The 25,815-nt window shown below is 50.8% G+C and overlaps 1 protein-coding gene across 6 annotated transcripts in view; it reads right to left on the reverse strand.

Annotated features, from left to right (window-relative positions):
* Positions 1–25,815, reverse strand: part of ADISSP (adipose secreted signaling protein) — a 238,133-nt gene that overhangs the window by 1,600 nt on the left and 210,718 nt on the right. For all 6 annotated transcript variants that reach the window (XM_050943483.1, XM_050943482.1, XM_050943484.1 and 3 more), the window contains one exon: positions 12,136–12,258. In XM_050943483.1, the coding sequence (XP_050799440.1) occupies positions 12,136–12,258 (123 nt within the window). The remainder of the gene's footprint in view (positions 1–12,135; positions 12,259–25,815) is intronic.

Here is a 25,815-nt window from a genome sequence, read left to right on the forward strand (position 1 = left end):
TACGTCCCTGCCTGAATCAGAGCCATGCCTGGGTGGCAAGATCTCTAGTGAAGACTGAGGCATCCGACCTTTCATTTAATAGCTCCTGCTTCACACATCTGAATCATCCCAAGACTTATCCATCAATACGGATGGTTAGAAATACCAGAATGTCAAACCTTACATACAAAACAATTGCAACACATGTTCCCAGATCCTCCTTGTACCATACAGCAAAAGGGTACAGATACAATATTCTGCAATGTCAAAAGTTCAGTTGCAGGGAGTATTTTAGGAGAGTCTTATCTTTTATGCAGATTTTTCCCTATTAAAATTTCCAATTAACAAAACTGACAAAGATCACATCCTCTCATTTCCCTAATTGCAAATTAATATTAAATTGCAAGCTTTCTGTCACATTCCAGGTCAGGGGGAAAAAAAAGGAAAGATACCATGATTGCAGAGTCTGCATGGCTTTCTGATAAATTAATTATACTGAATGTAATTTCACTGCCAACAGAACACCAATGATGAGTGAGGGTGAAATGAGTAATAATGCATTTGGAAGCAGAGGTGAATAAAGAGAGTTGTGTGTGAAATAGGGGTGAGACCATCTTTGATCATTAAATCTGATCGGGTCTTCTGAATTCTGAGACATACACAGGAACTTAATGGCCGAGAAATTACTGTTGATCCACAGGATATTATCTGTTTCTACTCCGCACTGATTAAGCCTCAACTAGAGTATTCAGGTTTCAGGGTAGCAGTCGTGTTAGTCTCCTTCTGCTAAAAGAACAGGAGTACTTGTGGCACCTTAGAGACTAATATTTATTTGAGCAAAACCTTATGCTCAAATAAATTTGTTAGTCTCTATGGTGCCACAAGTACTCCCGTTCTTTTAACTAGAGTATTGTGTCCCGTTCTGGGCGCCACATTTCAGGGAAGATGTGGACAAACTGGAGAAAGTCCAGAAAAGAGCAACAAAAATGATGAAAGGTCTAGAAAACATGATCTAGGAGGGAAGATTGAAAAAATTGGGTTTGTTTAGTCTGGAGAAGAGAAGACAGAGTGGACATGGTAATTTTGAAGTACATAAAAGGTTGTTACAAGGAGGAGGGTGAAAAATTTGTTCTCCTTAACCTCTGTAGATAGGACAAGAAGCAATTGGCTTAAATTGCAGCAAGGGCAGTTTAGGACATTAGGAGAAACTTCCTACCTGTCCAGGTGGTTAAGCACTGGAATAAATTGCCCAGGAGGATATATTGTATATATTTATGCCTGCATCTGTAATTTTCACTCCATGCATCTGAAGAAGTAGGGCTTTTACCCATGAAAGCTTATGCCCAAATAAATCTGAGAGTCTTTAAGGTGCCACCGGACTCCTCATTGTTTTTGTGGATACAGACTAACACAGCTACCCCCTGATACTTGACACCAGGAGGTTGTGGAATCTCTATGGCTGGAAGTTTTAAAAAACAAGTTAGACAAAAAACTGTCAGGGATGGTGTAGTTATTACAGTCCTGTCTTGAGTGCAGGGGACTGGACAAGATGACCTTGTGAGGTCCCTTCCAGTCCTACACATCTATGATTCAAAGAAGCCAATTAAAAAGCTAATTACATTACCAGAAGGAGAGATGTAAAGAGAGGTAACAAAGTTCTGTTAAAACCCTATTCTAATTAACATTTCCAATTAGCCAACAAAAAAATAATTATACAGAATCCCACATTTGCTCACAAATTACTATGCTCTGCGAGAGAGGCTGGATCAGGGTTCACTCAGCTCATAATTACTTAGGATTCTGCTTAAAGGATCCATTAGTTATGTGGAAGATGGGGTGGGCAGCAAGATGGCAAAAATCACCAATGACAATATTATTTACATTCACAGATTCCAAGGCAGAGGGGACCATCGTGATCATTTAGTCTGACCCCTCGTATAACAGACCACAGATCTGCCCCACAATTATTCCTAGAGCAGAGTTTTTAGAAAAGCATCCCATCCTGATTTAAACATAGCAAGTGATGGAGAATCCACTATGACCCTTGGGAAATCGTTCCCATGGTTAATAATCTCACCATTGAAACTTCAGGCCTTATTTAGGAAAGAGAGCAGAGAAAACTGAGGACCGAACCAGGCCGGGTGAAACGAAATGGAAGATCAAATGCAAGGCTGATAAATGCAAGGCAACGTGCACTGGAAGGAACAATGTGAACAACCTACGTGCCAAAATCAGCTGCATTAACTCAGTGAAAGGATCTTGGTGCCAACGTGAACAACTGAATGATAAGAGTTGTGCACAGAATGACTCCGAGTTACGAACACCAGAGTTACGAACTGACCCATCAACCACACACTTCGTTTGGAAGCAGAAGTATACAATCAGGCAGCAGCAGAGACCAAAACCCCCAAATACTGTACAGTGCAGGACTGTGTTAAACAAACTTCTACAAAAATAAAGGGAAAGTTAAACAAAAAAAGCTTTGACAAGAGAAGGAAATTGTTTCTGTGCTTGTTTTAGTTAAATTAAGATGGTTGAAAGCAGCATTCTTCTTCTGCATAGCAAAGTTTCAAAGCTGTGTTAAGTCAATGTTCAGCTGTAAACTTTTGAAAGAATCACCATAACTAGGACCCTCCCAAATTCACAGCAGTGAAAAACGCGGCATGGACTGTGAAATCCGGTCTCTCCCCGTGTGAAATCTGGTCTTTTGTGTGCTTTTATTCTGCTCTATGCACATTTCACGGGGGAGACCAGTGTTTCTCAAATTGGGGGTCCCAACCCAAAAGAGGGTTGGGTGTGTGTGTGTCACAATGTTATTGTAGTGGGGTCGCGGTATTGCCACCCCTACTTCCGCGCTGCCTTCAGAGCTGGGTGGCCGGAGAGCGGTGGCTGTTGGCCGGGTGCCCAGCTCTGAAGGCAGCACCCTGCCAGCAGCAGCACAGAGGTAAGGGTGGCGATATCACACCATGCAACCCTTACTTCTGCACTGCTGCCTTCAGCATTGGGTCAGGACCCCTACAGTTACAACACTGTGAAACTTCAGATTTAAATAGCTGAAATCATGAAATTTACGATTTTTACAATTTTATGACCATGAAATTGATCAAAATGGAATGTGAACTTGGTAGGGCCCTAGCCATAAACTTTTGTTCGGTTACGAACAAGCTCCATTCTTGAGGCTGTTTCAATTCACTGGCAATTTTTAAAAGTCCAAAAAATGAGTTTCAGGTGGAACAAATTGTTTCATTTCAATTTTGACCAATTTAACATTTTCAATTTTTATAACAAGAAAAAATCATTTCAACCTGCGATTGAGAGCACTGGACACTGGATCACAGCTCAGGAGACCCAGGCTCTATTCCTGGCTCTGCCACTGGTTTGCTGGCTGACCTTGGGCAAGTCACTTTGCCTCTCTTTCCCCATCTATAAAATGGGGATAATGCTACTGACCTCAGGCGCTTTGAATTCCACACCTGATCTGCGCTAGGTGTTATCTCCACAGTAGCTGCACACACACGAGGCATGCAACTGAGCGTGCGGTTTTGCACATGCATGTTTGAGCAAACAGACAAATGGGCCCTTATTCCCCAAACAACCTGACTGGGTTGGCCAACTAAGCCTTTCACGGGGCACCAACTCCCAGAACACACTGGCTAAGTCCATCCCCACCCGACACTTAGACGGGTGGATAAAAACCAATGATTTGGGGAGGAGAAAATCGGGGGGGGTTTGCTTTAAATTGGATATTTTTTATATTATTTAAATTATAAGAAGTTTTTCTTTTTAAAAATACACATTTAAAATGAAATCTGAACTTAACACAAAATATGTCAAGGGCCTAAATTTATTATAATCTCAACATATTTAACAACAAAATGTAAATGCTGAATCCACGAGCCTCTATCAAAACCAGTGAGTTAAAGGCTGCTTTTCTATATAAAGAATCAGGGGGAAACACCTAACTTTTCAGGTCAAGCTCTACAAATATGCCACGATAGCTTATGTACTGCACTCAGGGCTTGTTTTGTTTAGTAACCATACATTTTATAGGCTGGTCTGTGTTTATTTGAAGTCCAATTACCATTCCAATGCAGCTTGACACAAATCATGACCATTGCTAGTAAATAAGCAACATGCCATTCACCATTTTCTAACGTACTAAAAATGTACAATGAGTGAATACGAATCTGAAAATATTAAGCTATATACAGTAATTGCTTAAATAGTTACAGTGCACCATCCCAGGTAGCAAAAAGATATACCAGTCTAGTGTAAAGATTCTCTTTAGTTGTAAATGAAGATGTTTTAATGGTTGCATCGAGCAATGAGAATGCACCTGTCTTTAGAAAATAATTGAAGTACCAATGGAAAAGTTGATTAAAATCGATTATTTAAATCCAGGCTTTCCCATTTTTGATTTAAAGTGCCTGGATTTAAATCAGTCTCCCTTGTATTTAGAATACACCCTAAAAAGTAAAATCCCTCGGGTGACTGGCTTGTCTCCCGGGCCTGAGGACTTTGGGGGCTGTCCCAGTTCCTAGCCCAGCCACCAGGGGAGCTGTTCTAGGAGGAAAAGTCCATTTTTGACCTTCAGAAGGGAAAACTGTCAGCAGACAGGTTGGTTTGGGTTAGGTCCATCTCTGTGCTTCTGTGAACCTTCCCGCTCATCCCACAGTTCTCTGCTCGCCACACCAACCTCCTTCCTGACTGTGTCAGGAATTGGAGGACAGCCAGTCACTGCCCTGCAGCAAAATCAGCTCCAAACCGCTGCAGGACTCCAGTTTTCCTGGGGTTTTTATTGCAGTTTTGAAGTTTTATTAAAAACCACATTTCAGTGGATCTGCTGCTCAATCTTTGCTTCCATCTGCTGAGCAAGGGGGCAGGCTGCTCTACGTATCGCTGCTAATGGCCCCCTCATCTTGCTTCGGCTTAATCTCCAGTTCATTAACTCCATTCGCTCGCGGGCACCAGAGAAAACAAATTTCCTGCGCAGTGTGATGTTAACATAGGCAGGAAATTATTTCGAGGGCTGATGCTTGTAAAGGATGGCTTCATATTGGACCCTCTGCAAGGGAACCTCCAACCTGGCTCCTTAGAATTGTCCAGCCCTGATTCCACAAAGCACGTACTTAACTTTAAGCATGCGCTTAATCCTGTGCTGAAGCGGGGCCATAGTCTCCTTGTGCTATAAAGTCACTAGCCCGGGAGAGGTTCCTTGGGGACCCTGGGCCGACGCCTTGGGGCCCAATCTCATTGATGCTGCAGCAAAGGGAGTCACTGCAGCCGATGTCATTCAGAGCAGAGCCTGGCATAGCTGGGACACAGGCTTGGGCAAGGCCTTGCTGGTCTTCCTCCACAGCCTCATTTTCTCCTTCAGGAGCCCTCCCTAGCGGGCGGCGTATTTGCTGCAGGGATCCCCAAACCAGAACCATCTTCTGTCGCTTCCCAGATGCGACAGCAGTACAGCCCCTCCCCCCCAATGCTGCCACCCAACCCTCCCCATGGGTGAGTAGGGGCTCCAGCCTGTGGGGTAAGACCCAGTGGTCTGTGAAGGGAGCAGGCTCAGTGTGATCTTACTTGGGGAATCCCTGTGGCCCCAGCAATCCCCTGACCCCAACCCTTCCCAGTCACTGTGAGGGGCCCCAAGAATGGCTCTGGTGGGATGGAGGAGGAAAGTCAGCACTCCTCTGCCCCACCACGATGCCAGACTCGGATCCCCGGGCAACCAGCAGATGACCTAAATAAACTGCATTTTGGAGGCTGCGCTCCACTAATTGAATTCATCTTTGCAAATTCCATGGGCTGCTAAGGAGCCCACAGAAGAGCTGCATTCCTGCACGCGTGACACGGGCAGGGAGGTTACTACCCCCGCTCGCCGTTCGACAAATCCAGGGGCAAGACCACTGCCAAGGGTGTACAGCCTCTCACAGGGAGCTGGTGCCTAGACGCTTGCACCCCACTGGCCTCGGACAACGCACTGATCCCAGCAAAGGCAGGATCCCCACAGAAAGGGGATCCAAAGTTTCCCCCAGCTAGCAGCTTTGGGGCTACTGAATGGGATCCACCCCTCAGAATATAGGGGAGGCATCCAGCAGTGGTTACAGACCCTCAGAAGCTCACATGGCGTTTCGCAGCAACAGCAGCAGACGCGGAGGATGTGACAGGCAGCGTCGGGTCCGTTAATAGGATGTGCCCAAAGCCGGGCAATTATTCCGAGGGAAAGGAGAGATTATACAGAGTCAGCTCCAAAGCCGCCCTGCTGCATATCATAATGCGGTTAAGGGTTAATTAAACTCGGGAGAGAGCGAAGGATGAATCCTCTACAGAGCCAGCAGGTGGCAGCAAGGAGTTGAGACAGATTTGCAAATCCCCATCTGAGGGGGCTGCTAGGGCGTCACGGATCCTAGAGCGAGTTTAACACTAACTACCCATCCCTCTCCTTATGGGCATCCATCACCGTGGTCTCCGGGCACGTCCCATTCGCTGAAGAGGAAACGACTGGCTGTGGTGGGCACAGATGGCTGAACAAGTTCTCCTCTGGTTGTGAAAAGACAAGTGGGTAAGTCCATTCCCCACTTTCCAAATGGGGAAACTGAGGCACAGGAAGGTTTCCTGCAGTGCCAGTGCACCAGTGGCACAGCCAGGGACAAATCCCAGGTCTCCTGACTCCTGGTTTTCTGTCGACTGGATCACACTGTCACTCCTGTGTCATAGGTAAGTTTGAGTTCCGAGTGGAGTCTGGTATATTTTGGCACCAAATTCAGTGTTTGGGATTCATTAATGATCTCGAGGACGGCGTGGACTGCACCCTCAGCGAGTTTGCAGATGACACTACATAGACTCATAGACTCTAGGACTGGAAGGGACCTCGAGAGGTCATCGAGTCCAGTCCCCTGCCATCATGGCAGGACCAAATACTGTCTAGACCATCCCTGATAGACATTTATCTAACCTACTCTTAAATATCTCCAGAGATGGAGATTCCACAACTTCCCTAGGCAATCTATTCCAGTGTTTAACTACCCTGACAGTTAGGAACTTTTTCCTAATGTCCAACCTACATGGGGAGGAGTGGTAGATATGCTGGAGGGTAGGGATAGGACGCAGAGGGACCTAGACAAATTAGAGGATTGGGGCCAAAAGAAACCTGATGAGGTTCAACACGGACAAGTGCAAAGTCCTGCACTTAGGACGGAAGAATCCCATTCACTGTTACAGACTGGGGACCGAATGGCTAGGCAGCAGTTCTGCAGAAAAGGACCTGGGGATTACAGTGGATGAGAAGCTGGATATGAGTTAACAGTGTGCCCTTGTTGCCAAGAAGGCTAATGGCATTTTGGGCTGTATAAGTAGGGGCATTGCCAGCAGATTGAGGGACGTGATCATTCCCCTCTATTCGACATTGGTGAGGCCTCATCTGGAGTACTGTGTCCAGTTTTGGGTTCCACACTACAAGAAGGATGTGGAAAAACTGGAAAGAGTCCAGTGGAGGGCAACAAAAATGATTAGGGGGCTGGAGCACAGGACTTAGGAGGAGAGGCTGAGGGAACTGGGATTGTTTAGTCTGCAGAAGAGAAGAGTGAGGGGGGATTTGATAGCTGCTTTCAACTACGTGAAAGGGGGTTCCAAAGAGGATAGATCTAGACTGTTCTCAGTGGTACCTGATGACAGAACAAGGAGCAATGGTCTCAAGTTGCAGTGGAGGAGGTTTAGATTGGATATTAGGAAACACTATTTCACTAGGAGGGTGGTGAAGCACTAGAATGGGTTCCCTAGGGAGGTGGTGGAATCTCCTTCCTTAGAGGTTTTTAAGGTCAGGCTTGACAAAGCCCTGACTGGGATGATTTAGTTGGGGTTGGTCCTGCTTTGAGCAGGGTGTTGGACTAGATACCTCCTGAGGTCCCTTCCAAGCCTGATATTTTATGACTTAAGCCACAGGTCTGGTACAGGGAGCGACTCACAGAGAATGCAGCAGCTCTTCACTCCCTCAGCATCTGAGCTATGCTCACTGAATGCCAAGTGACATTCTTTGCCCTCTGATCAGGTCAGACCCCAATCTCCGTCACACTGGTGTAAACCCAGCCTGCCACTCCCGAGTTACTCCGGATTCACACCAGTTCACCAAGATGCCAACAGGGCCTGCGATTACAATCACAGCACACGCTCAGCGTGAGTGTCTGGGTGTCTGCTTAGCCCGCAGGTATAATCCACACCTCCATTTAAGTCACTGCTGGCTTTGGTCTACACACTTGCCTGGGTCTCTCACGTGCTGATCCTATGGCTATTACCTCTGCTCTTTGAGAGGCTGGGGGAGGCCATTTTAAGCAGCCCAGTTCATCTCCATCAGTTCCTGCCCAAGAGCTCTGCCAACCCCACTTTTGCTGCATTGCCTGGGCAGAGCCGCCCATTTTGATCTGCCAAGGAACGGCAGAGACGTCGTGGCCCATCGAACGCTGCAGTGAGGAGTTGCATGATGCAGGGCTGCGTCTGCGCTGGAAGCCAGCCATTTCAACTGAAACTTCTGCAGCTGTTCTCACTGTAGATCTAAATTGGACTGGGTGCCCATGCCCCAAGCAATGGCAGCACCTTATCACTCACAGACACAAGCGTTGCCTTCCAGGAAGAGGTACAGATCCAGTTGTTCCTGAGCCACCCAGATGAGAGCAACCAGAGGCACAACAAGCCCTGCCTTGCTGAGCGTTGTAAGGAGCTGAGCCAAAGGCCGCTAAGGCAGCGGAGCTGCACGTTGACTGCCCAAGGCTTTGGATTAGGCCTTAAATGTCCTGGCTCCCCATTCTCTTCTCTCTCTCTCTCCATCGAAGACTGTTATCACTCAGTTGCCAGGCAGCATCGGCTGTGATGCCAAATGTCAGTTGCGGAGGCCAGGGGATTTCGGTCTCAAGCTTGAAAAGCTGTTTTGTCCACTGTCATCCTTCAAGCCTAATTTCTCAGCAATTTTTTTTTTTTTTTTTTTATCATCAGGGTTGGTGGAAAGCCGCCAGCACGTCCGAGTTCTGCTGGGATGAATCACCCCTTACGCCGCAGCGGGGCTGATAAGAAGCTCAGGGAATTAAGGGGGCATGGTCAGGTTAAACATGAGCCTGGAAACAAGTTCTGTGTCTCCAAGTGGTGTTACTAATAATAATGGGGAGATTAGTAACATCAGGGGAAAGAATCTTTTAAAATCCAGGCCTCCATCCCGCAAACCCTTCAGCACATGCTTCAGCCGCATCAGGGCTGTGTAATGGGCTTGGAGTCATGCCTGTATTTGCAAGATCGGTGCCTTAGTCTGCTTTCTGCATATTGCTCAGCTTGGACAGCATAGCCGGGCCGATCAGTTTCACTTATAGCAGGACACGGACCCGCCCCAGCAGCCCATGTGGGTGGGGAACAAAAAAGCTGCTACACGATGAGCCAGAAGCGATTCCACCCAGCCACCGGCCGAGTCAGCGGGGTGCTGCCGGCTCAGGTTGAACGGGACACACAGGGCAGGTGGGTAGTGATCAATCTATCGGGGGTTGATTTATCGTGTCTAGTGTAGATGCGATGAAATCAGTCCCCGATCGCGCTCCCCGTTGACTCCAGAACTCCAGCTCGCGAGAGGCGGAAGCGGAGTTGATGGGGGAGTGGCAGCGGCCGACTCGCCGCCGTCCTCACGGCCAGGTAAGTGGACCTAAGATACGCCAACTTCAGTTACCCGAATGGCGGCGCTGAAGTCAGCGTATCTTAGGTCAATCACCCCTGCTAGTGTAGACCTGGGCACAGCGACAGCAAACTACAGGAGAGTCAGTGCCTGTAGGGAGGGCTGCAGGAAGGGCAGATCTCTGGCCTGTGTTATATAAGGCGCTGGTGAGACCCCATCTGGAATATTGTGTGCAGTTCTGGTGTCCCATGTTCAAGAAGGATGAATTCAAACTGGAACAGGTCCAGAGACGGGCTACTAGGATGATCCGAGGAATGGAAAACCTGCCTTATGAAAGGAGACTCAAAGAGCTTGGCTTGTTTAGCCTGGCCAAAAGAAGGCTGCGGGGGGATATGCTTGCTCTATATAAATATATCAGGGGGGTTAACGTTAGGGAGGGAGAGGAATTATTTAAGTTTAGTACTATTGTAGGCACGAGGACGAATGGGTACAAACTGGATATAAGGAAGTTTAGACTTGAAATTAGACGAAGGTTTCTAACCATTAGGGGAGTGAAGTTCTGGAACAGCCTTCCAAGGGGAGTAGTGGGGGCAAAAGACTTTTCTGGCTTTAAGACTAAGCTTGATAAGTATATGGAGGGGATGTTATGATAGGATAGTTTAATTTGGGCAATTGATCTTGGATTATCACCAGATAAGTCTGCTCAATGGTCTGCGGGGAGATGTTGGATGGGATGGGAACTGAGTTACTGCAGAGAATTCCTTCTTGGGTGCTGGCTGGTGAGTCTTGCCCACATGCTCAGGATTTAGCTGATCGCCATATTTGGGGTTGGGAAGGAATTTTCCTCCAGGGCGGATTGGCAAGGGCCCTGGAGGTTTTTTGCCTTCCCCTGTAGCGTGGGGCATGGGTCACTTGCTGATGGATTCTCTGCAGCTTGAGGTCTTCAAACCAATTTTGAGGATTTCAATAACAGTCCTGGGTTAGGGGTTGTTATAAAAGTGGATGAGTAGGGTTCTGTGGCCTGCCTTGTGCAGGAGGTCAGACTAGATGATCATATTGGTCCCTTCTGACCTATGAGTCTATGTAGGGAGTCGGACTAGGCCATCAGCCTTGGAATCTGTAAATCTGGACAGAAACACCAACAAACTCTGCGTATTAGTTAGGGGACTCTCTGAACCCATGGGGCTCCCCTGCGCTGTACCTGCTAGGAGGTAGGCAGGAGATGGGGTCTGCTTAACTGGAAACAACCTACAGCTACTTACCTCAAACAGTTCATAGAATCCTAGAAGATCAGGGTTGGAAGGGACCTCAGGAGGTATCTAGTCCCACCCCCTGCTCAAAGCAGGACCAATTCCCAACTAAATCAGCCCAGCCAGGGCTTTGGAGCGGAACACGGACCATCAGGTTTTTGCCTGGAGCTGGAGCAATTCAAAAATCAGATTTATCAAGCCAGGCCTTAAAACCCCCTAACGATAGAGATTCCATCACCTCCCTAGGGAACCCATTCCAGTGCTTCACCACCCTCCTAGTGAAATAGTGTTTCCATCCAACCTAGACCTCCCCCACTGCAACTTGAGACCATTGGCTCCTTGTTCTGTCAGCTGCCACCACTGAGAACAGCCGAGCTCCATCACAGCTCTCTCCTCAGGAGGGCAGTCAGAAGGGACGGCTGCAAATGCCACGAAGGGACTGGGAAGCGTCTCCACCCACACACCTGCCCCGTGAGCACGGCTGAAAGTGGGAGACTTGGCCCCTGATGCCCTCTTACCCAGCCAGGGGCCAGCTCACCGGGGTCATCGTCCTGCTTGCGGCCCTGGAGCCAGCAGACCTATGAAACATCCACAGCCAAACCCAGCTCACCTGGGGGGGACCTGCTGAGTCACTGAGCCCAGTCCCTGCGATCACAGGCAACCCCACACACCAGCCCCATCACATGCCAAGCAAGCTCCATCTACAAACTAGTGAGACTGTCCCCCCCTCGCCTGCCGCCACTACTCTGACCATACATGAATCCCTCCCCCAGCCGCACCGCATGTTCCCCACACTCTGCATTTCCAGCCTGAATTTACTCCTGGCGTTTCTTCCCATTGGCTCTTGGGCCACCACTGTCCCTTAGCTTGACTAGCTCTTCCCCCTCCATGGTTCCCCGCCCCCAGGGGATTTACAGCGCAATCAGATCCCCTCTCAGCCTGCGTTTTGCCAAGCTTTTCCAGCGTGCTGTCCAAAGACAGGCTCTCCATTCCCCGGGCCACCCTAGCAGCCCTCCTCTGCCCCGTGCCGATCCGAATGCCTCTTTCTGGAACATGGGTAACCAGAATTGTGCACAGGATTCCAGGGGAATCTGGCTGAGCTCTCTCTACTGGAAACACCTTGCCCGCTGCATCCTAAATCCCCTAGGAGTGGGCCGCAGCCGCTGATCAGGCTGCAGTCACTCACCAGGGCTGGATTCTAGGCGGTCCGTGCAGGGAAAGGCTCCGGATCTCGTTTCCAGCGCAGTTTAGAGGGATACCTACCCATTACCCGGGCCTGAACAACCACTTTGACGCAGGCACCATCGTGGGTCTCGCTGGACAGCATCATCTCTTCTTTCAGGACCCCTTCTTTGTGTGCGGTGTACTCGCACTTAACATTGTAGCCTGGAATGGAGAAGGAATTAAAGCCAAGAGTCAATAGCCAAGCCCCTGAAAGGCAGCGTCATGCAGGGGTTAGAGCTGGGAGATCTGGCCTACTCCTGACCTTGCCGTTGGTCACGGCAGCGCCACCTCTGGGTGCCTCAACATCCCCCTCAATCCATACGTACCTAGCCCCGCCTTGCGACAGGGCTGTATGGCCCTCGGACAGAGGCTCCCATTCCCACACGGTGCCTGGAGCCTGAAAGGGACTGGGGCAGCCAGCAGGCAATGGATAGTGCATGGGACTGGAACCCAGCAGACCTGGGCTCTAACACTGGATTGCTGAAGTGACTTTCCCAAGGTCACCCAGTGCCTCAGTTTCCCCATCTATGAAATGGGGATAAAGATGCTTACTTTCTCATAAAGCCCTTGGCAACCGGGCCCCAGACACTTTCTTGGAGCCAGGTGATAATGCAGGGAAGGGGTTAGGGTTGGCGAGGTTACAGAGCCTCCTCACTTCCCAGGGCTGGAGAGTCAGCGTGCTCAGGAAACACCTGCTCTAGAGCACTACCAAGCACCAGCCGGTGCTTCGGATTGGTCCCGTCCATCACGGAGCACGGGAGCTTTGCAGCGACACCAGGCTCTGGGAAGGGAGATGCTCTCCTGGCTCCCTGCAACCGGCTTGGGAAGTGTCCCTCTACTGCGCCCCTGCCCAGCAGCCCTGCCATGAACAGTGGCCCGTGCCAGGAGGCCATTCCCCCCAGCAAGCTGACGGTTCTGCTCGCAGTGCCTCAGCGCAGCCGTCTGTGCGGGGCTGGGGACCCGGGGCTGGGGACCTGGGGCTGATCTGCACAGACCTGGGGCTTTAATCCATCCGAGGAGAGCAGGTAACGTTTCCCAGATACCTGCTGGACCGACTGAGGTCCGCTAGGTGCGTCTGTGCCGAGGCAGAGCCAGTGGCATGAACCGTCTGTGGCCAGGAGGACCAGGGAGGTGACTAGATTCGCCGTCTTTGACAGCAAAGCTAGACAGAGCTGACAACCCCTCCTCTAACCCAACATCCCACGGAGCAGCCATGGGGAGGCGAGGAATTGCAGCAACAGGAAACGGCTTCAGGGAATTCACATCGGAGCCTGAGCTGAGCGATCACAGGTGGGACTCGCCGGTGCTGAATCCCACTGTATCAAGCAAGCGTAACGCCCCGGCCTGGGGTCCTCAGTGGGGTTCGGAACTCGGCCCTTCAGCACCTCTGCGCAGCCCGCTCGAGCTGAAGGAGCAACTCCTCCAGCTGGCAGCACTAGTGGGCTTTTATCTGCTGTGGACACCGCATGCACTTTGCCAGTGTGACTAAAAGGGAGTCACTCGCAGGCCCTGCTCAGCCCTTGGCAAAAGGTGCTTCGAGCTCCCCCATGCTCCGGGGAGAGCAGGGGGGTGCAGAGCCGGGGCCCGGACATGCTGCAACTGCTAAGGGCGCACACGCTGTCCTTGTTTAGGGTCTGAGCTGCAGCAGCACCCGGAGACCCCAATCTGGACCCGGATCGCACTGTACTGGGTGCTCTGCAGCCACACGGCCCCTGACTTGGAGGGAGTTCAGCCTGAGAAAGGTGCAGCAGCTGCTCCTGCTCCTATATATGCCTCAGGGCCCCTTAGCACAAGGTCTGCCTCTGCAGGGATCCCGCTCCAGCCACTGCTACTGGGGTAGCTGCCTTTCTAACTGCTGGTAACTGGACCCCCAAGGCCCCACCCCTGCCCCACCCCCATCCCACCTCCCCTGTCACTCACTGGATTGTCTCAAGGAGCCTGCCTGCAGGTAGGAGGTGGCCCCAGCTGAGCAGGGACTGGCATGGGTTAATGACCCGGCACCTCCCCCTGACCCGCGGTAACCGGAGTTCTGGTTCAGGTGCCATTTAGGGCTGCCAGGTCCCTTTTTCAGGCGCCCTTTCTGGTCAAAAACTGGGCACCTGGCAACCTTAAATGGCCCCCGGACACAGAAGCCAAAACCTGGAGTACCCGGGTAAAATCTGGATGGGTGGCAGCCCTACCCTCAACGCTCCCTTCATCTGGCAGCAGCTGGCAAAGCCAGGGCTTAACACCATTTCTCCACACTGCTCTTCGCCCTTCCCACCCTGCGTTTCTTTCTCCCGCTGCACTAGGCCCGAGTGAAAATAAGCAGAGGCCACAAACTTGGATGGCCCCACCCGTTCATCACCCCATGCAGACGTCTCAGAGCTCTGTAATGGAGCCCATTTCCCCCGGGGCACCTGGGGCAGAGTGGGGACTGAAGCAGATCACTGGCTGGTATATAGGGTTGGGTGGAAGAATTGCAAGCCCTATGGCTAATCTGCTCTGTACACTTGGCGTGAGCCCCAAGGATCAGCTATCTCAGCCCCTGGACAGTCAGGGTCACCTTTACAATAAAGGTCAACATCCCAATCTTCAAAGTTAAGTGGAAAACTGCATGTGGGAAAACGGAGTGCCCAATTGCATGCCCAATTTGTTAGTGTGTGTGAAAATAAGGTTCGGGCCAGTTTCTGCGCACACTCACAGTCACCGCATTGGCACATGAGGGGTGCCCCCGGGCACAAGCATCGTTAAGAGTTTCAACCAGTGGAACCGGAAGTCCCACGTGCGCTGGAGCTGAAGAGCACTCTGCAACTGCAGACAATCAGACAGGTGCACAATTTGTCTCAGGAACAGGACGCAAGAGATATTCTTACCATTTGGGATGCAGCATTTAAACCGACAGGGATGTGTTAAGGGAGCAATACGTCTCCCTGAGAGAGATTCCAGAACCATGCCAAAAACAACACACACCATGAACACAAAGACAGCCCAACCACTGATGGACAGGGATGTAATATGTCACAACGCTGACCCATGTCGTGTGATCACAGCCAGGAACTATGGAGCTCTCTCTCACCAGCTCTCCGGTCCATTACACACAACGTACCCATTTGGAATTCTGAGCGATTATCCACAATGCTGTAGTATTTTCACCCACGCCACACACATTACATGCCTCGAATTCCCACTGGGTCCTTGCTCCGAAGAGATTATGATGTAATATGGGCATTGCAGTAAATGCCCAAGACCCAGCGTGCTAGGCAGTGGACACCAGCAATCAGCAAGACACAGTGATTAGCCACTTGGCCATCCCCATTTGAGTCTGAGGGAGTGGTCCTGGCGAGTCAGACTGTGTATCAGTCACACGTAGGAGTTATCCCGATGATCCTGAGATGGGCTGGGCATCCGCAACTCCTGCTGAAGTCCAAGGGAACCGCAAATAACTAGTGTATCTCAGGATCAGGCCCCGTCTACTGGCTTAGCACAGGACTGGGCGTTCTAGTCCTAGCTCCGACAGCCCAGCTCTGTGCCTCAGTTTCCCTAACTGTAAAATGGCGACAACGACACTTTGTGAAGCAGGCTGAGGTGCGAGGAGTAACACACGTGGTGCTGGGAGCAGAGGTGGGAACAGACCCAGGAATCCTGACCCCTCAGGCCAGAATCTAACCCCGGGCCACTTTGCAGGCAGCCCGACGGCTACGCCAAGGAGAGGAAAACGAAGTGGACAGACTGATAGGGAAGCAATGGACCCAGGTGTTTTAAGGAACGACAGGCAAATGAGGAGAGGCAGGCAAGGACAGGGAGTGGGGAAAACCGCAGTGTTAGGAGTGCATCTGGCTGGACAGATGGCAACCCAGGAGAAGGTTTCCCCTTGGGCCTGATTCGGGAGACGGCTAAGAAAGCCTGGCACCACCTGGCTCAGAGAAGAGAGAGCAACTTCCAGTAGAGCAACAGACGATCTATGGCCTCCGGGCAGCTACGCTCAGCTAGTTTCCTCAAATGCAATTTAAGGACCAAAATGGACTTGATGGACTTGAATTCTTGGTCTGCTCAGGACTCATTTTAAAGCCCAACCCCAACGTGACTAGCTCACAGACAATCTGAACCTGGCCCCAGAGCACTGAGTTGTTTTCACATCCAACCTGAACCTGGCACTTGTAGCCATGTCTCGCCGGGTCTGGGCCGGGTGGCAAGGTCAGGCACAGAGCAGCCGGAGCCAGCAGAGCAGCACAGCTGGGGTGCTGCAAATAGACCCACCTCCTTCTATCTTCCCCAAACCTATCTGACCCACTGCCCTGCCCCCAGGAGCCGTGCGCCACCCATGCCCACACCCCAGCCCTGCCACAGCCATCCACCCCCCCAGGCAGTGGGATGGCCCCATTGTCCTGCAGGCACGGGCCAGCCTCCTCTCCTCCATCTGCTGCCACGTCCTGCCGAGCCCCACAGCAAGGCTCTGGGCACAGATGGAAGAACTCACCTGCAGAGCCCACCGAGCTCCACCTCTTTGGATTTCCTGAATTGCTGCAGCAGGACCCATGAGGTGTTCTGGGCAGGGCAGGGCAGGGCAGGAGGTGCCTGGTGCAGTGTCCCAGCTGGCCACACTGCTCCCCGGGTCACTGAGTGTCTATCAAGGCAGGAAGCAGCTGGTGCGAACACACCACTCCCTCCCTTGGCAGGGCTGCCTCCGCCAGCCCCTGTAAACAAAGGACTATTTGCCATGACCCCAACCCTGCCAAGTCGTCCCCCAGCGCCCATCCCCACTCTGCTCGGGCCTAACTGTAAAGTCCGACCCAAACCTGATCCAAGCATCCTCAGTCATTTCCACACCTGCCCCAAACCAAGCCTGACACCTGAGGTTGAGTCCCCTCAGGGGCAGGTCCAACTTAACGGTTCTTCCTGTGGGTCTTAGGGGCATTATCAAGCCTGAGCTATGCAGCAGAGTAGAACCGTGCTCTGCCTTCTCACCCCTTTGGTACAATTTACTCCCACAAGGCTGAGCCTTGCACAGGTGCAAATCACAAGAATGGTGAAGATGCACGTGCAAACTGCAATATTTCAAAGGCTTATAACTTGGTCAAATTTGGGCTGCTTTTCACAGGGACAGCAGAGGGCATCTCTCCGACACCAGAGCTAGTCCCAGGCCTAGTTTCAAGTCCCTGCGTCAAAGCATGGAGGCGCTACAGCATCTCAACAAAACTGTTTAAGAGGTTTTGTTGTTTTTTTTTTTAACATGGGCAAAACAATGTATTTCCCCCTAAACTCGTTTTTAAAGAACTGAACCATTTTTGCTAAAACTAAAAAAAATGAGCTGGAGGCAGATGCCCAAGTGTGAAAAATTCCACTCCAACTGGTTAAAGTCTGGTAAAGTTACAAGCAACTGAAAACAGGGTCTTGTAATGGGAAGTGTCAGGTAACCTTAACTCTAGGTGGCACTATCTATCATTCCTGCTTCTAAGGTATGTACAGCACCCAGCACAATGGGGCCCTGATCTTTGATGGGAGTTGCTGGGCTCTGGGCACTGTTGTAATATAAACCACCAGCCAACCTCTCAAGTCTCCAAAATGCCTCCTGTAATTTGCTCAAACTTGCTGGAAAGGTTCTTTCTTAGGAGAAGCTCTGGCATGTGACAAGCCATGCAGATTGGAGAAGTGCTGGGTAATTCTGGCTTAGCATGTGGAAGTCAGCTTCAGTCTCCCCAGTGCATAGGGTTGCCAGCCCTCCAGGCCCTATTTCCCAGAGGCTACTGAAGCCAAACCGGGAGATTTCAGACACTGAAAGTCTGGCAGCGCAGTGGGGCTAAGGCAGGCTCCCTGCCTGCCCTGGCCCTGCACCGCTCCCAAAAGTGGCTGACACATCCCTGTGGTCCCTGGGGGGATCCAGGTGGCTCTGCACGCTGCCCACACCCCCAGCGCCGATTCTGAAGCTCCCATTGGCGGGGGGTGGTGCTTGTGGGTGTGAGCAGCGCATGGAGTCCCTTCCAACCCCTCCCCCCCAGGGCCACAGGGACATGCTAGCCATTTTCAGGTGTGGCGCGGGGCCAGGGCAGGCAGGGAGCCTGCCTTAGCCCTGCTGCGCTGCCGGTCGGGAGCCCCCCCGAGGTAAGTGCCTCCTGGCCGGAGCCTGCACCCCTCACCCCAACCCCCCGCATCATGCTTAGCCCAGAGCCCCCTCCCACACTCCGAACCTCTCGGCCCCACCCCGCAGCCCAGAGCACGCACTCCAACCCCTACCTCGAGAAGTGAGGGAGGGTGGGGAGAGCGAGAGACAGAGGGATGGGGGAAATGGAGTGAGCTGGGTGGGGGGTTCTCGGAGAAGGGGCTGGGCAGGGCATGGGGGATTAGACAGTTGGCAACCCTACCAATGCAGGGTGTATTGTAGCCAGCATTCCCTCACTACGGAGATCGGAGCACCAGGCAGAACCCTACACTGTCAGAGGTCGCTGACCCTCTTCCCGCTCCATGAACAGAGCGCTCTTGTGATTAACGGGGAGAAAGCTCCAGGTCAAAGAAACATGCTGAAAGGTGGCAAGGTGTGTGCTCCCTGATCTCTACGGGGAGGGAGTTCCAGAGGCCAGGCCAGCTGCTGCGATAACGCCCTCTCCAGCGCCCCCGGAGAGCTCCCTCACTCCTGCAGAACACCAATTTTGGAGCAGGCCCTCACTATGGACAGTCCTTGATCTAGACAAGATCCTGCCCATCCAGGGCTTGGGAGATCAGGGTTGGAAACCTTTCTACTAGATCCAGTTCCAATTCCTCACTGCCTTTCTTTAGCAGTCAAGAGTCATTCCCCACAGGTTCCACAATCTAGAGCCGGAGGCAAGGCCCAGCGCAGTAGATGCCAGACAAACCACCTAGAGGGATCACTTGGATAACCATCCTCAAGAGCGTGAGAGAGACCAGGCTGAGACCAGCCTGCATGGCAGTGTCTGAGTAGGCGGTGTGGCCCCTCCGGGACTGGCTATCGGGGCTCTTCGAGACGGGGACCCTTTCACACACAGTGCCCAGCACAACGGGGCTCTGATCCTGGATGACATCTCTAGCCACAACTGCTGTCTATTAGCAGCAGTGATCTGGGGCCCTGTCATAACATTTTTTCCCAGATCTGGACCTTAGCGTCCAAAATATGGGTGTCAGCATGAAAACCTCCAAGCTTAGTTACCAGCTTGGACCTAGTATCGCTGCCACCAGCTAAGAATTATACAGTGCCTAGCTTACTGTGTTCTCCCCAAAACCTTCCCTGGGGGACCCCAAGACTCAGATTCCTTGAGTCTCACAACAAAGGGGAATAAAACATTTCCCTTCCCCCTCCTCCCCTCCAGGTGTTCCCTCCCTGGGTTCCTGGAGAGATATACAGAAGCAAGCTCCGTGAATCTAAACAAAGGGATTCTACTCTCCCTGTTTCCAGTCCTGGAAACACAAGTACTGAGAGAGCTAATCTCTCTTCCCCCTCACCCAGAGGGTATGCAAAGTCAGGCTTAGTAAATCTAACACAAAGAGATTTTCCCCTTGACTTCTTCCTCCCACCAATTCCCTGGTGAGCTGCAGACTCAATTCCCTGGAGTCCCCACTAAAGAAAAACTCCAACAGGTCTTAAAAAGAAAGCTTTATATAAAAAGAATGAAAAAAGGACATAAAATAGTCTCTGTAATAAGATGACAATATACAGGGTCAATTGCTTAAAGGAAAAAAATGAACAAACAGCCTTATCCAAAAAGAATACAATTTAAAACATTCCAGCAACCACACACATGTAAATACAAAAGAAAAACAATATAAACCTATTGTCTTACTATCCTTGTACTTACAACTTGTAATTAGAAGATTAGAAAGCCTGGAGATAGAAAAATCACTCTCAGAGCCGAGAGGGTCGGACCCAAGACAAAGACAAAGAACTCACACCCCAAAACTTCCCTCCACCCAGATTTGAAAAAGTCTTGTTTCCTGATTGGCCCCCTGGTCAGGTGTTTGGTTCCCTGTGTTAACCCTTTACAGGTAAAAGAACATTAACCCTTAGCTATCTGTTTATGACAGGCCCACGGGACGACTGGCTGCTTTACTTTAGCCTCGCCGCTCAGAGAAGCCGCCTCGGTAGCAGAGACTCCGTTCACAGACAAATCTCATCTGAACACAGAACCCAACCCCAAACTACCGCGCCAGGGAATCCCGACTGCTCGAGCGTGACAGCAGACGAACATGCTGCTTCCAGTGACCGTTCCACCCGCAGCACTGACACAGAGAGCCGCTGACAGCGATGTTCTACTGGGACAATGGAACTTTTCTTCTCAAAGGGCAGGCTCGGGTGTTCAGGTCAGGGCTTTGGAGCGGAGCCGGGGGTGGAACGTGGAGCAGTGGAGCTGCAGGTTTTTGCCTGGAGCTGGAGCGAAGCCGAAGCACAGCTCCAAAGCCCTGGTTCGGGAAACACCTTCAGAGGCAGGCCACTCACCTTTTGTGAGAAGCCAAGGTGAGCAGTCAACCTCTGGGCTTTCAGAGCAAAATGCAAGCCTCACTTCTCCCACCAGCCTGCCCACAAGAACCTCGACAGGAAACAATGACCCCAGTCCTGGCAGGCTGGAGGAAAGAACAATATCTTCCTGTGGACTGCATAACGTTGGCAGGCATCCAGCGCCACCAATATGATGGGTACCAAGTTAGCTTCCTTTCTTACATTCGCCTGCAGAGCTACTTGTTATGAGAACACGGGTCAATAAATCAGTCCAAGAGCCTGATTTATCATTCAGAAACAGAGGCCAAAAGCAAACTCTCAGGCAATGCTTCAAACAGGCGTGTGTTTTCCTGTCAAGCTAAGCTGAAATCTTTAATACACCCTATGTGGCTATTCATTGTACACAGAAGAACCACCAGGCCCCTAATGCATGAGGACTTGTGCCCAGCTTAATTAAAATTAAAGCAGACTCCACCCCTCAGCAGCTTTGTGAAGTGCAGATGGGACTTAAGCAACCGGATGGCGCTGAAACTCACCCAGACAAAGGGTCTGTGTTTGGGTTTTGGGGTTTTTTTTTTTTAAACTGTTCAACTCCCTGTTGCTTTTCAAAAGGCACAAACATCCCTGGGAAACAAGTTTTAATGCCTTGTGCACACGTATCCTGAGCAAACTTTATATGGTACGCTTCCTCCCCCAGTCAGGGGGTCCAGATGAAAGCCTGTGACTTCTGAGCCATCCCGATTGAAGCAACATGGCTCAGATTTCCAATTGTCCTGTAGTTTGTGGATCGAATCTGCAGAGTGACTTGCCGACATGCACCCAGAAAAACGGTTTCAAGGAAATCACTATGCGCACACAACCCAAAGTTGTCACATCCTCCACTAGTGACTGGTTCACACAAGGATTACGACAGTTTACTACTACCACTGACTAGCCGACTGATTTCTTCAGCTCTTTGGGTAGAGGCCTGGGGTATGGTACTAGAGGTTATGGGTTTGAATCCTCCCAATAGCCTATTCAGTGAGTCTGTATATGTTGATCTTCAGCAAGCAGAAACTAAAATCTGTTGTATTACCTAGTCGTGAAATAATTGCTCATCTCTAAGTACAGAAATATACCTTATTTACATATGCAAAATCTATTGACTCACATGTATTAATCATTCAGATTTAGGCTTGGAAGAATTAGATTTTTTTTAATCAGTAAATGTCAATTTCACCATACTCTCACAAACCCACAAAAAAGTAGTTCCACTGATGATAATCGAAATTTACAGCTAGGCAAAGTGAAATAAATGCTGCTTGAGAACTGATCAGAGTTTGATTTAAGGATATTTATTTTGTGTGAGTTTACATGTGATGTTGACAATATTTTAACAGTTATCAAAGCTTTTACATTTTTGAATCTTAGCGTTTACGGTCATTAAATAATTATTGTCCAACCCCTGCATTGTCTGATACTCATAATTTTCCACAACAGTGAAAATTTTTAAAAATAAATAAAAATAGAAAAATGTTTAAAAATATATAGACATTATCCATCAAAATGATGATAATACAAGCGGAATTTTGCCCTGTCTACTGATAGATCGGTAGCATCTAGTGGCCTCCATTAGTGTTGGGACCCCATCGTGCCAGATGCTTTCCAGATATATTAAAGGACAGTTCCTGCTCCTTGAGCTCAGTCGGTGAGTGCCCTCTCTCTTGTGTGCAAAGCATCCGTTCCAGACACATGGGTTACTGAACAGCCTCCCAGGCAGTAGTATGACTTAGCATTTTTAGGCTCATCGTTGTAATTTGCATAATCCAAAGCCACTGAAGCATGCCGGGACGTCTTTCAAATGCTCTTTATCTTCTCAGCAGATGAGGATGTGCACATGCCCTAGGCAGCTCCCAGGTTACTGCACCCTGCGGGGAGTATCACACTTCCGGACAGGTGTTTACTGAGATGCTTCCCTCCTGGGCAGGCACAAGGTGGAAAGCACAGATGCAGCTGTGCGAACTCTCATGCTGCCCTCGCCCGTCAGTGAAGCCTGCAGGGCACATCCAGCGCTCTGCTCCTGGTTGAGCACTGCCCTAGAATTCCCAGAGCTGAGTTCCGAGGGGTCGGAGCCAGGGCTGCGGCTTTATGAGAACTAAGGGCTCAGAGCCGGTAAGTGCATTAGGAAAAGCAGGTACCACGAGCAGGTGGGAAGAGCTGTGCTGAGATAGCCCCTCCCCCACCGCACACTTCAAACTCCCACTGTCTCCCAGACCACGATCTTGTTCCCATTGAAGTCGAAGGCAAAATCCCCATAGACGTTGGTGGGAGCGGGATCAGTCCCCAGGAGGCTACATTTCACCAGCTGAGACTCCCTCACATCAGAGTCCAAACGTGCAACTTACACGTCCCTCCAAATCTGGCCCTAGGGGGCAGATCTTTGCTATTCGCTCGCGTAGTCCAGTGTCTGGGCCGTGCAGCATATGGATAGAGACAAACTCAGACGGGTAGGTGTCTGCAGCCCCACTCGCCCGCTTGGCCAGCAATCCACAGGCTCGCAGGAGCATTGGCAGAAGAATGGGTCGTGGTGTCTCATAGGCAGACAGAGAGATTCTTTACGGAGCCCCCAGCGCAGAGCCTCCGCAGCTCTGAAAACTCAGAAAGTTAGGCTTTGTGGGAGCACAGGGGTGACTGTACTGAGCCTGGGAGACTGCAGCAGGAGCGGGAGAGACTGGCAGAATGGGATCTGCTCAGGGCAAACCGCCTGGGTGCTGCCTCTCCTGCTCTCCATCTGAGCCCGAGGATCTGCACCCACTGATCTGCTGCAGCCATTACTGAGGAGGGAGAAGGAAGGAAATGATCAGACAGATCAATTTCATTAACAACCTGCTTTCGGAGCAAGGAGGCAGCTGGCTGCAAAGGCTGGCAATTCAAAGTAGGCTGGTGGAAAGGAGTGTAGGATGGTACAGCTCTATGTCACTCAAAAGAGGGACAAATACTTTAGCAGGGCACTTGGACGATGGTGGGGGAGATGTCTACAAAGCCTAGCAAATTTTAGAAGTGCTAATGGAACAGCCCCTGTCCTCCCCTCCCCCCAACCTACACCTTCCCCTGCAGCACTGGAAACCTAACCAAGACAACACTGCACATGAAAAGCAGGAAACGAAACTCAATATAAACAAGAGTGAAACAGGTTAGTGTGGTTTTCCTGCCCAAGAAGAACGAAGTGAACAAACAAACATCAATGGAGAAAGGCCAGACGGTGGAACCTGAAAAGGATTTTAAACGTCTAAGATGTGATGATGTCCTACAGGCAGGCCCGCTGACAGCAATTCCGGGCCCCAGGGCAGAACAGTTCGTGGGGCATGGCCAGTGCTTCCACATGCCTGCCCGGCTGCCTTCGCCGCTGCCAGTACCACCACGCATGCATAGGAGCCCTGTGGTCTGCCCGGGTGATTTAAAAGGGCCCAGGGCTCCCGGCCACTGCTACTGCAGCAGACGGCCCCCGGGCCCTTTTAAATCACCCAGGCCCCTGGGAATTGCCCCCTTTGCCCATCCACCTGTCGGCAGGCCTGCGATACAAGAGATGCCATTTTTAGTGTCAAAATACAACGGTTTTTTAGCCTAAAGATATGGCTATGCAAAAACCCTTCTTCCCAGCAGCCTGACAACTCACTGGTCAAATCCAGATCAGTGCTATCTAAATGTCAGATACCAAACCCTGCTGCAGCCCGTGAGCTCGGTTTGGGTTTAGATGGCAATGGCTCATCCCTGGAGAACTAAACAGGATCTCTCAGTCGCTCAGCTGCAACCTACTCCCAGAACCACCCCTCGTAATCACACAGCAGCCCCTGAGCAGATTCTCCCACACCTGCCGTGCCCTTACCAGCTCTTTTGAAGGCAAGTGTGGAGCAAAGCCCGAGGGAAACCTAAGGATCACTCCTCATGAACAAGCCCTTCCCCGCTGGTAACAGGAGGAGGGGGGCTTTCCCTCTCCAAGGGATCTTTTCTCATGGCAGCCCTAGGTTTGTGGGGGGTACATCAAGCCCTGTTCTGCTCTCTGCTTCTTGAATCCTAGCTTGACTTCAGCATCTGTTTGGCTGCTCTTCCCTCTGGCGGCCTGCGGGTTTTGATTCCAGGCTCACGATCTCTGTCCGCAGCCTTCACAGAAGAGCACTAATACTTTGCTCTTACCTAGAGCTTTTCAGCCACAGCTTTCCATGTGCTTTGCAAAGGGCAAATAGAATTTTTCCCACTTGCATTGAGGCGAAGGCCAAAAGGGACCATTAAAACCCTCCGGTCTGACCTCCTGCATAACACCAGCCAATTTCAGCCAGAGATTCCCGCATCAGGCACAGGAACTTGTGGTGGAGTCTTAGCACTTCTCTTTCAGAAATCCACAGCATGCCTCAGTGAGTTGTTCTACTCGTTAATTACCCTCGCTGCTAAAAGCTGCTACATATTCCCAGTTTGAATGTTATTGACTTCAACCTCCAGCCAATGGATCTTGTTATGCCTTTGTCAGTAGATTAAAGAGACCTCTAGGATTGATGGTCCCTATGGGGAAACTGAGGAACAGCAGTGCAAAGATGGAGCTCTGAAAAGCAACTATGTACTACTGGCACCTTCCTTCTCAGCAGACCTATTCCCTGCATGGACTGAGCCATGTTTCCTGAGCTGTAAACACAGTTTTAGTGTCTTTACTCCTACTAGCCCTGTGGAGCCTACAGCAGAAGGATCTGGGCTCTACCCTGGCTTGGGCATCAGCAGCAGAACAAGTTAACTATGTTCCCAGCGCATAACCCCTTTTTGGTGACGGAGAACGCAGCTTGACTGACTGAGCCCCGGGGGGTGGGGATCTGCAGAGCCCAGCTGTTGGAGACACTTTCTTACTTGTCAACGGAGCAGATTTGATGCAACGAACATGGTTCCCTACAGTGCTCATCACTGTCACTTTCCCATGCTGGGACTCCCTGTGCTCCAGTACTGGCAATTTAAATGGCTCCCCTGGCAACTTCCCATCCGGATGGTGGCTTAAGAGACTTGGCCAAAGAGGGCCCATCCTTTCCCTGCCCGTTCACTCGCACAGGGTCACCTCTCAGCGCGAACACCTCCTCTTCCGTCGTTCTTACCATCTGAGCCCCACGCACCATAGGGCTGGGCTTGCTGAAAAGCAGAGATAGGCTCTCTCCTCCTGCAGTGCAAGGTGGACTGGGGACTGTGAGTCTGAGAACTTAGTTTCTCTTCCTGGCTCTGCTATTGCAGCCCTGGGCATGCTCCCTTCCGACAGCAGCAGATGAGCTGGGAAAGCAAAT

This window comes from Gopherus flavomarginatus, chromosome 3 (assembly GCF_025201925.1).
Source record: "Gopherus flavomarginatus isolate rGopFla2 chromosome 3, rGopFla2.mat.asm, whole genome shotgun sequence".
In the NCBI taxonomy this organism is placed as follows: domain Eukaryota; kingdom Metazoa; phylum Chordata; order Testudines; family Testudinidae; genus Gopherus; species Gopherus flavomarginatus.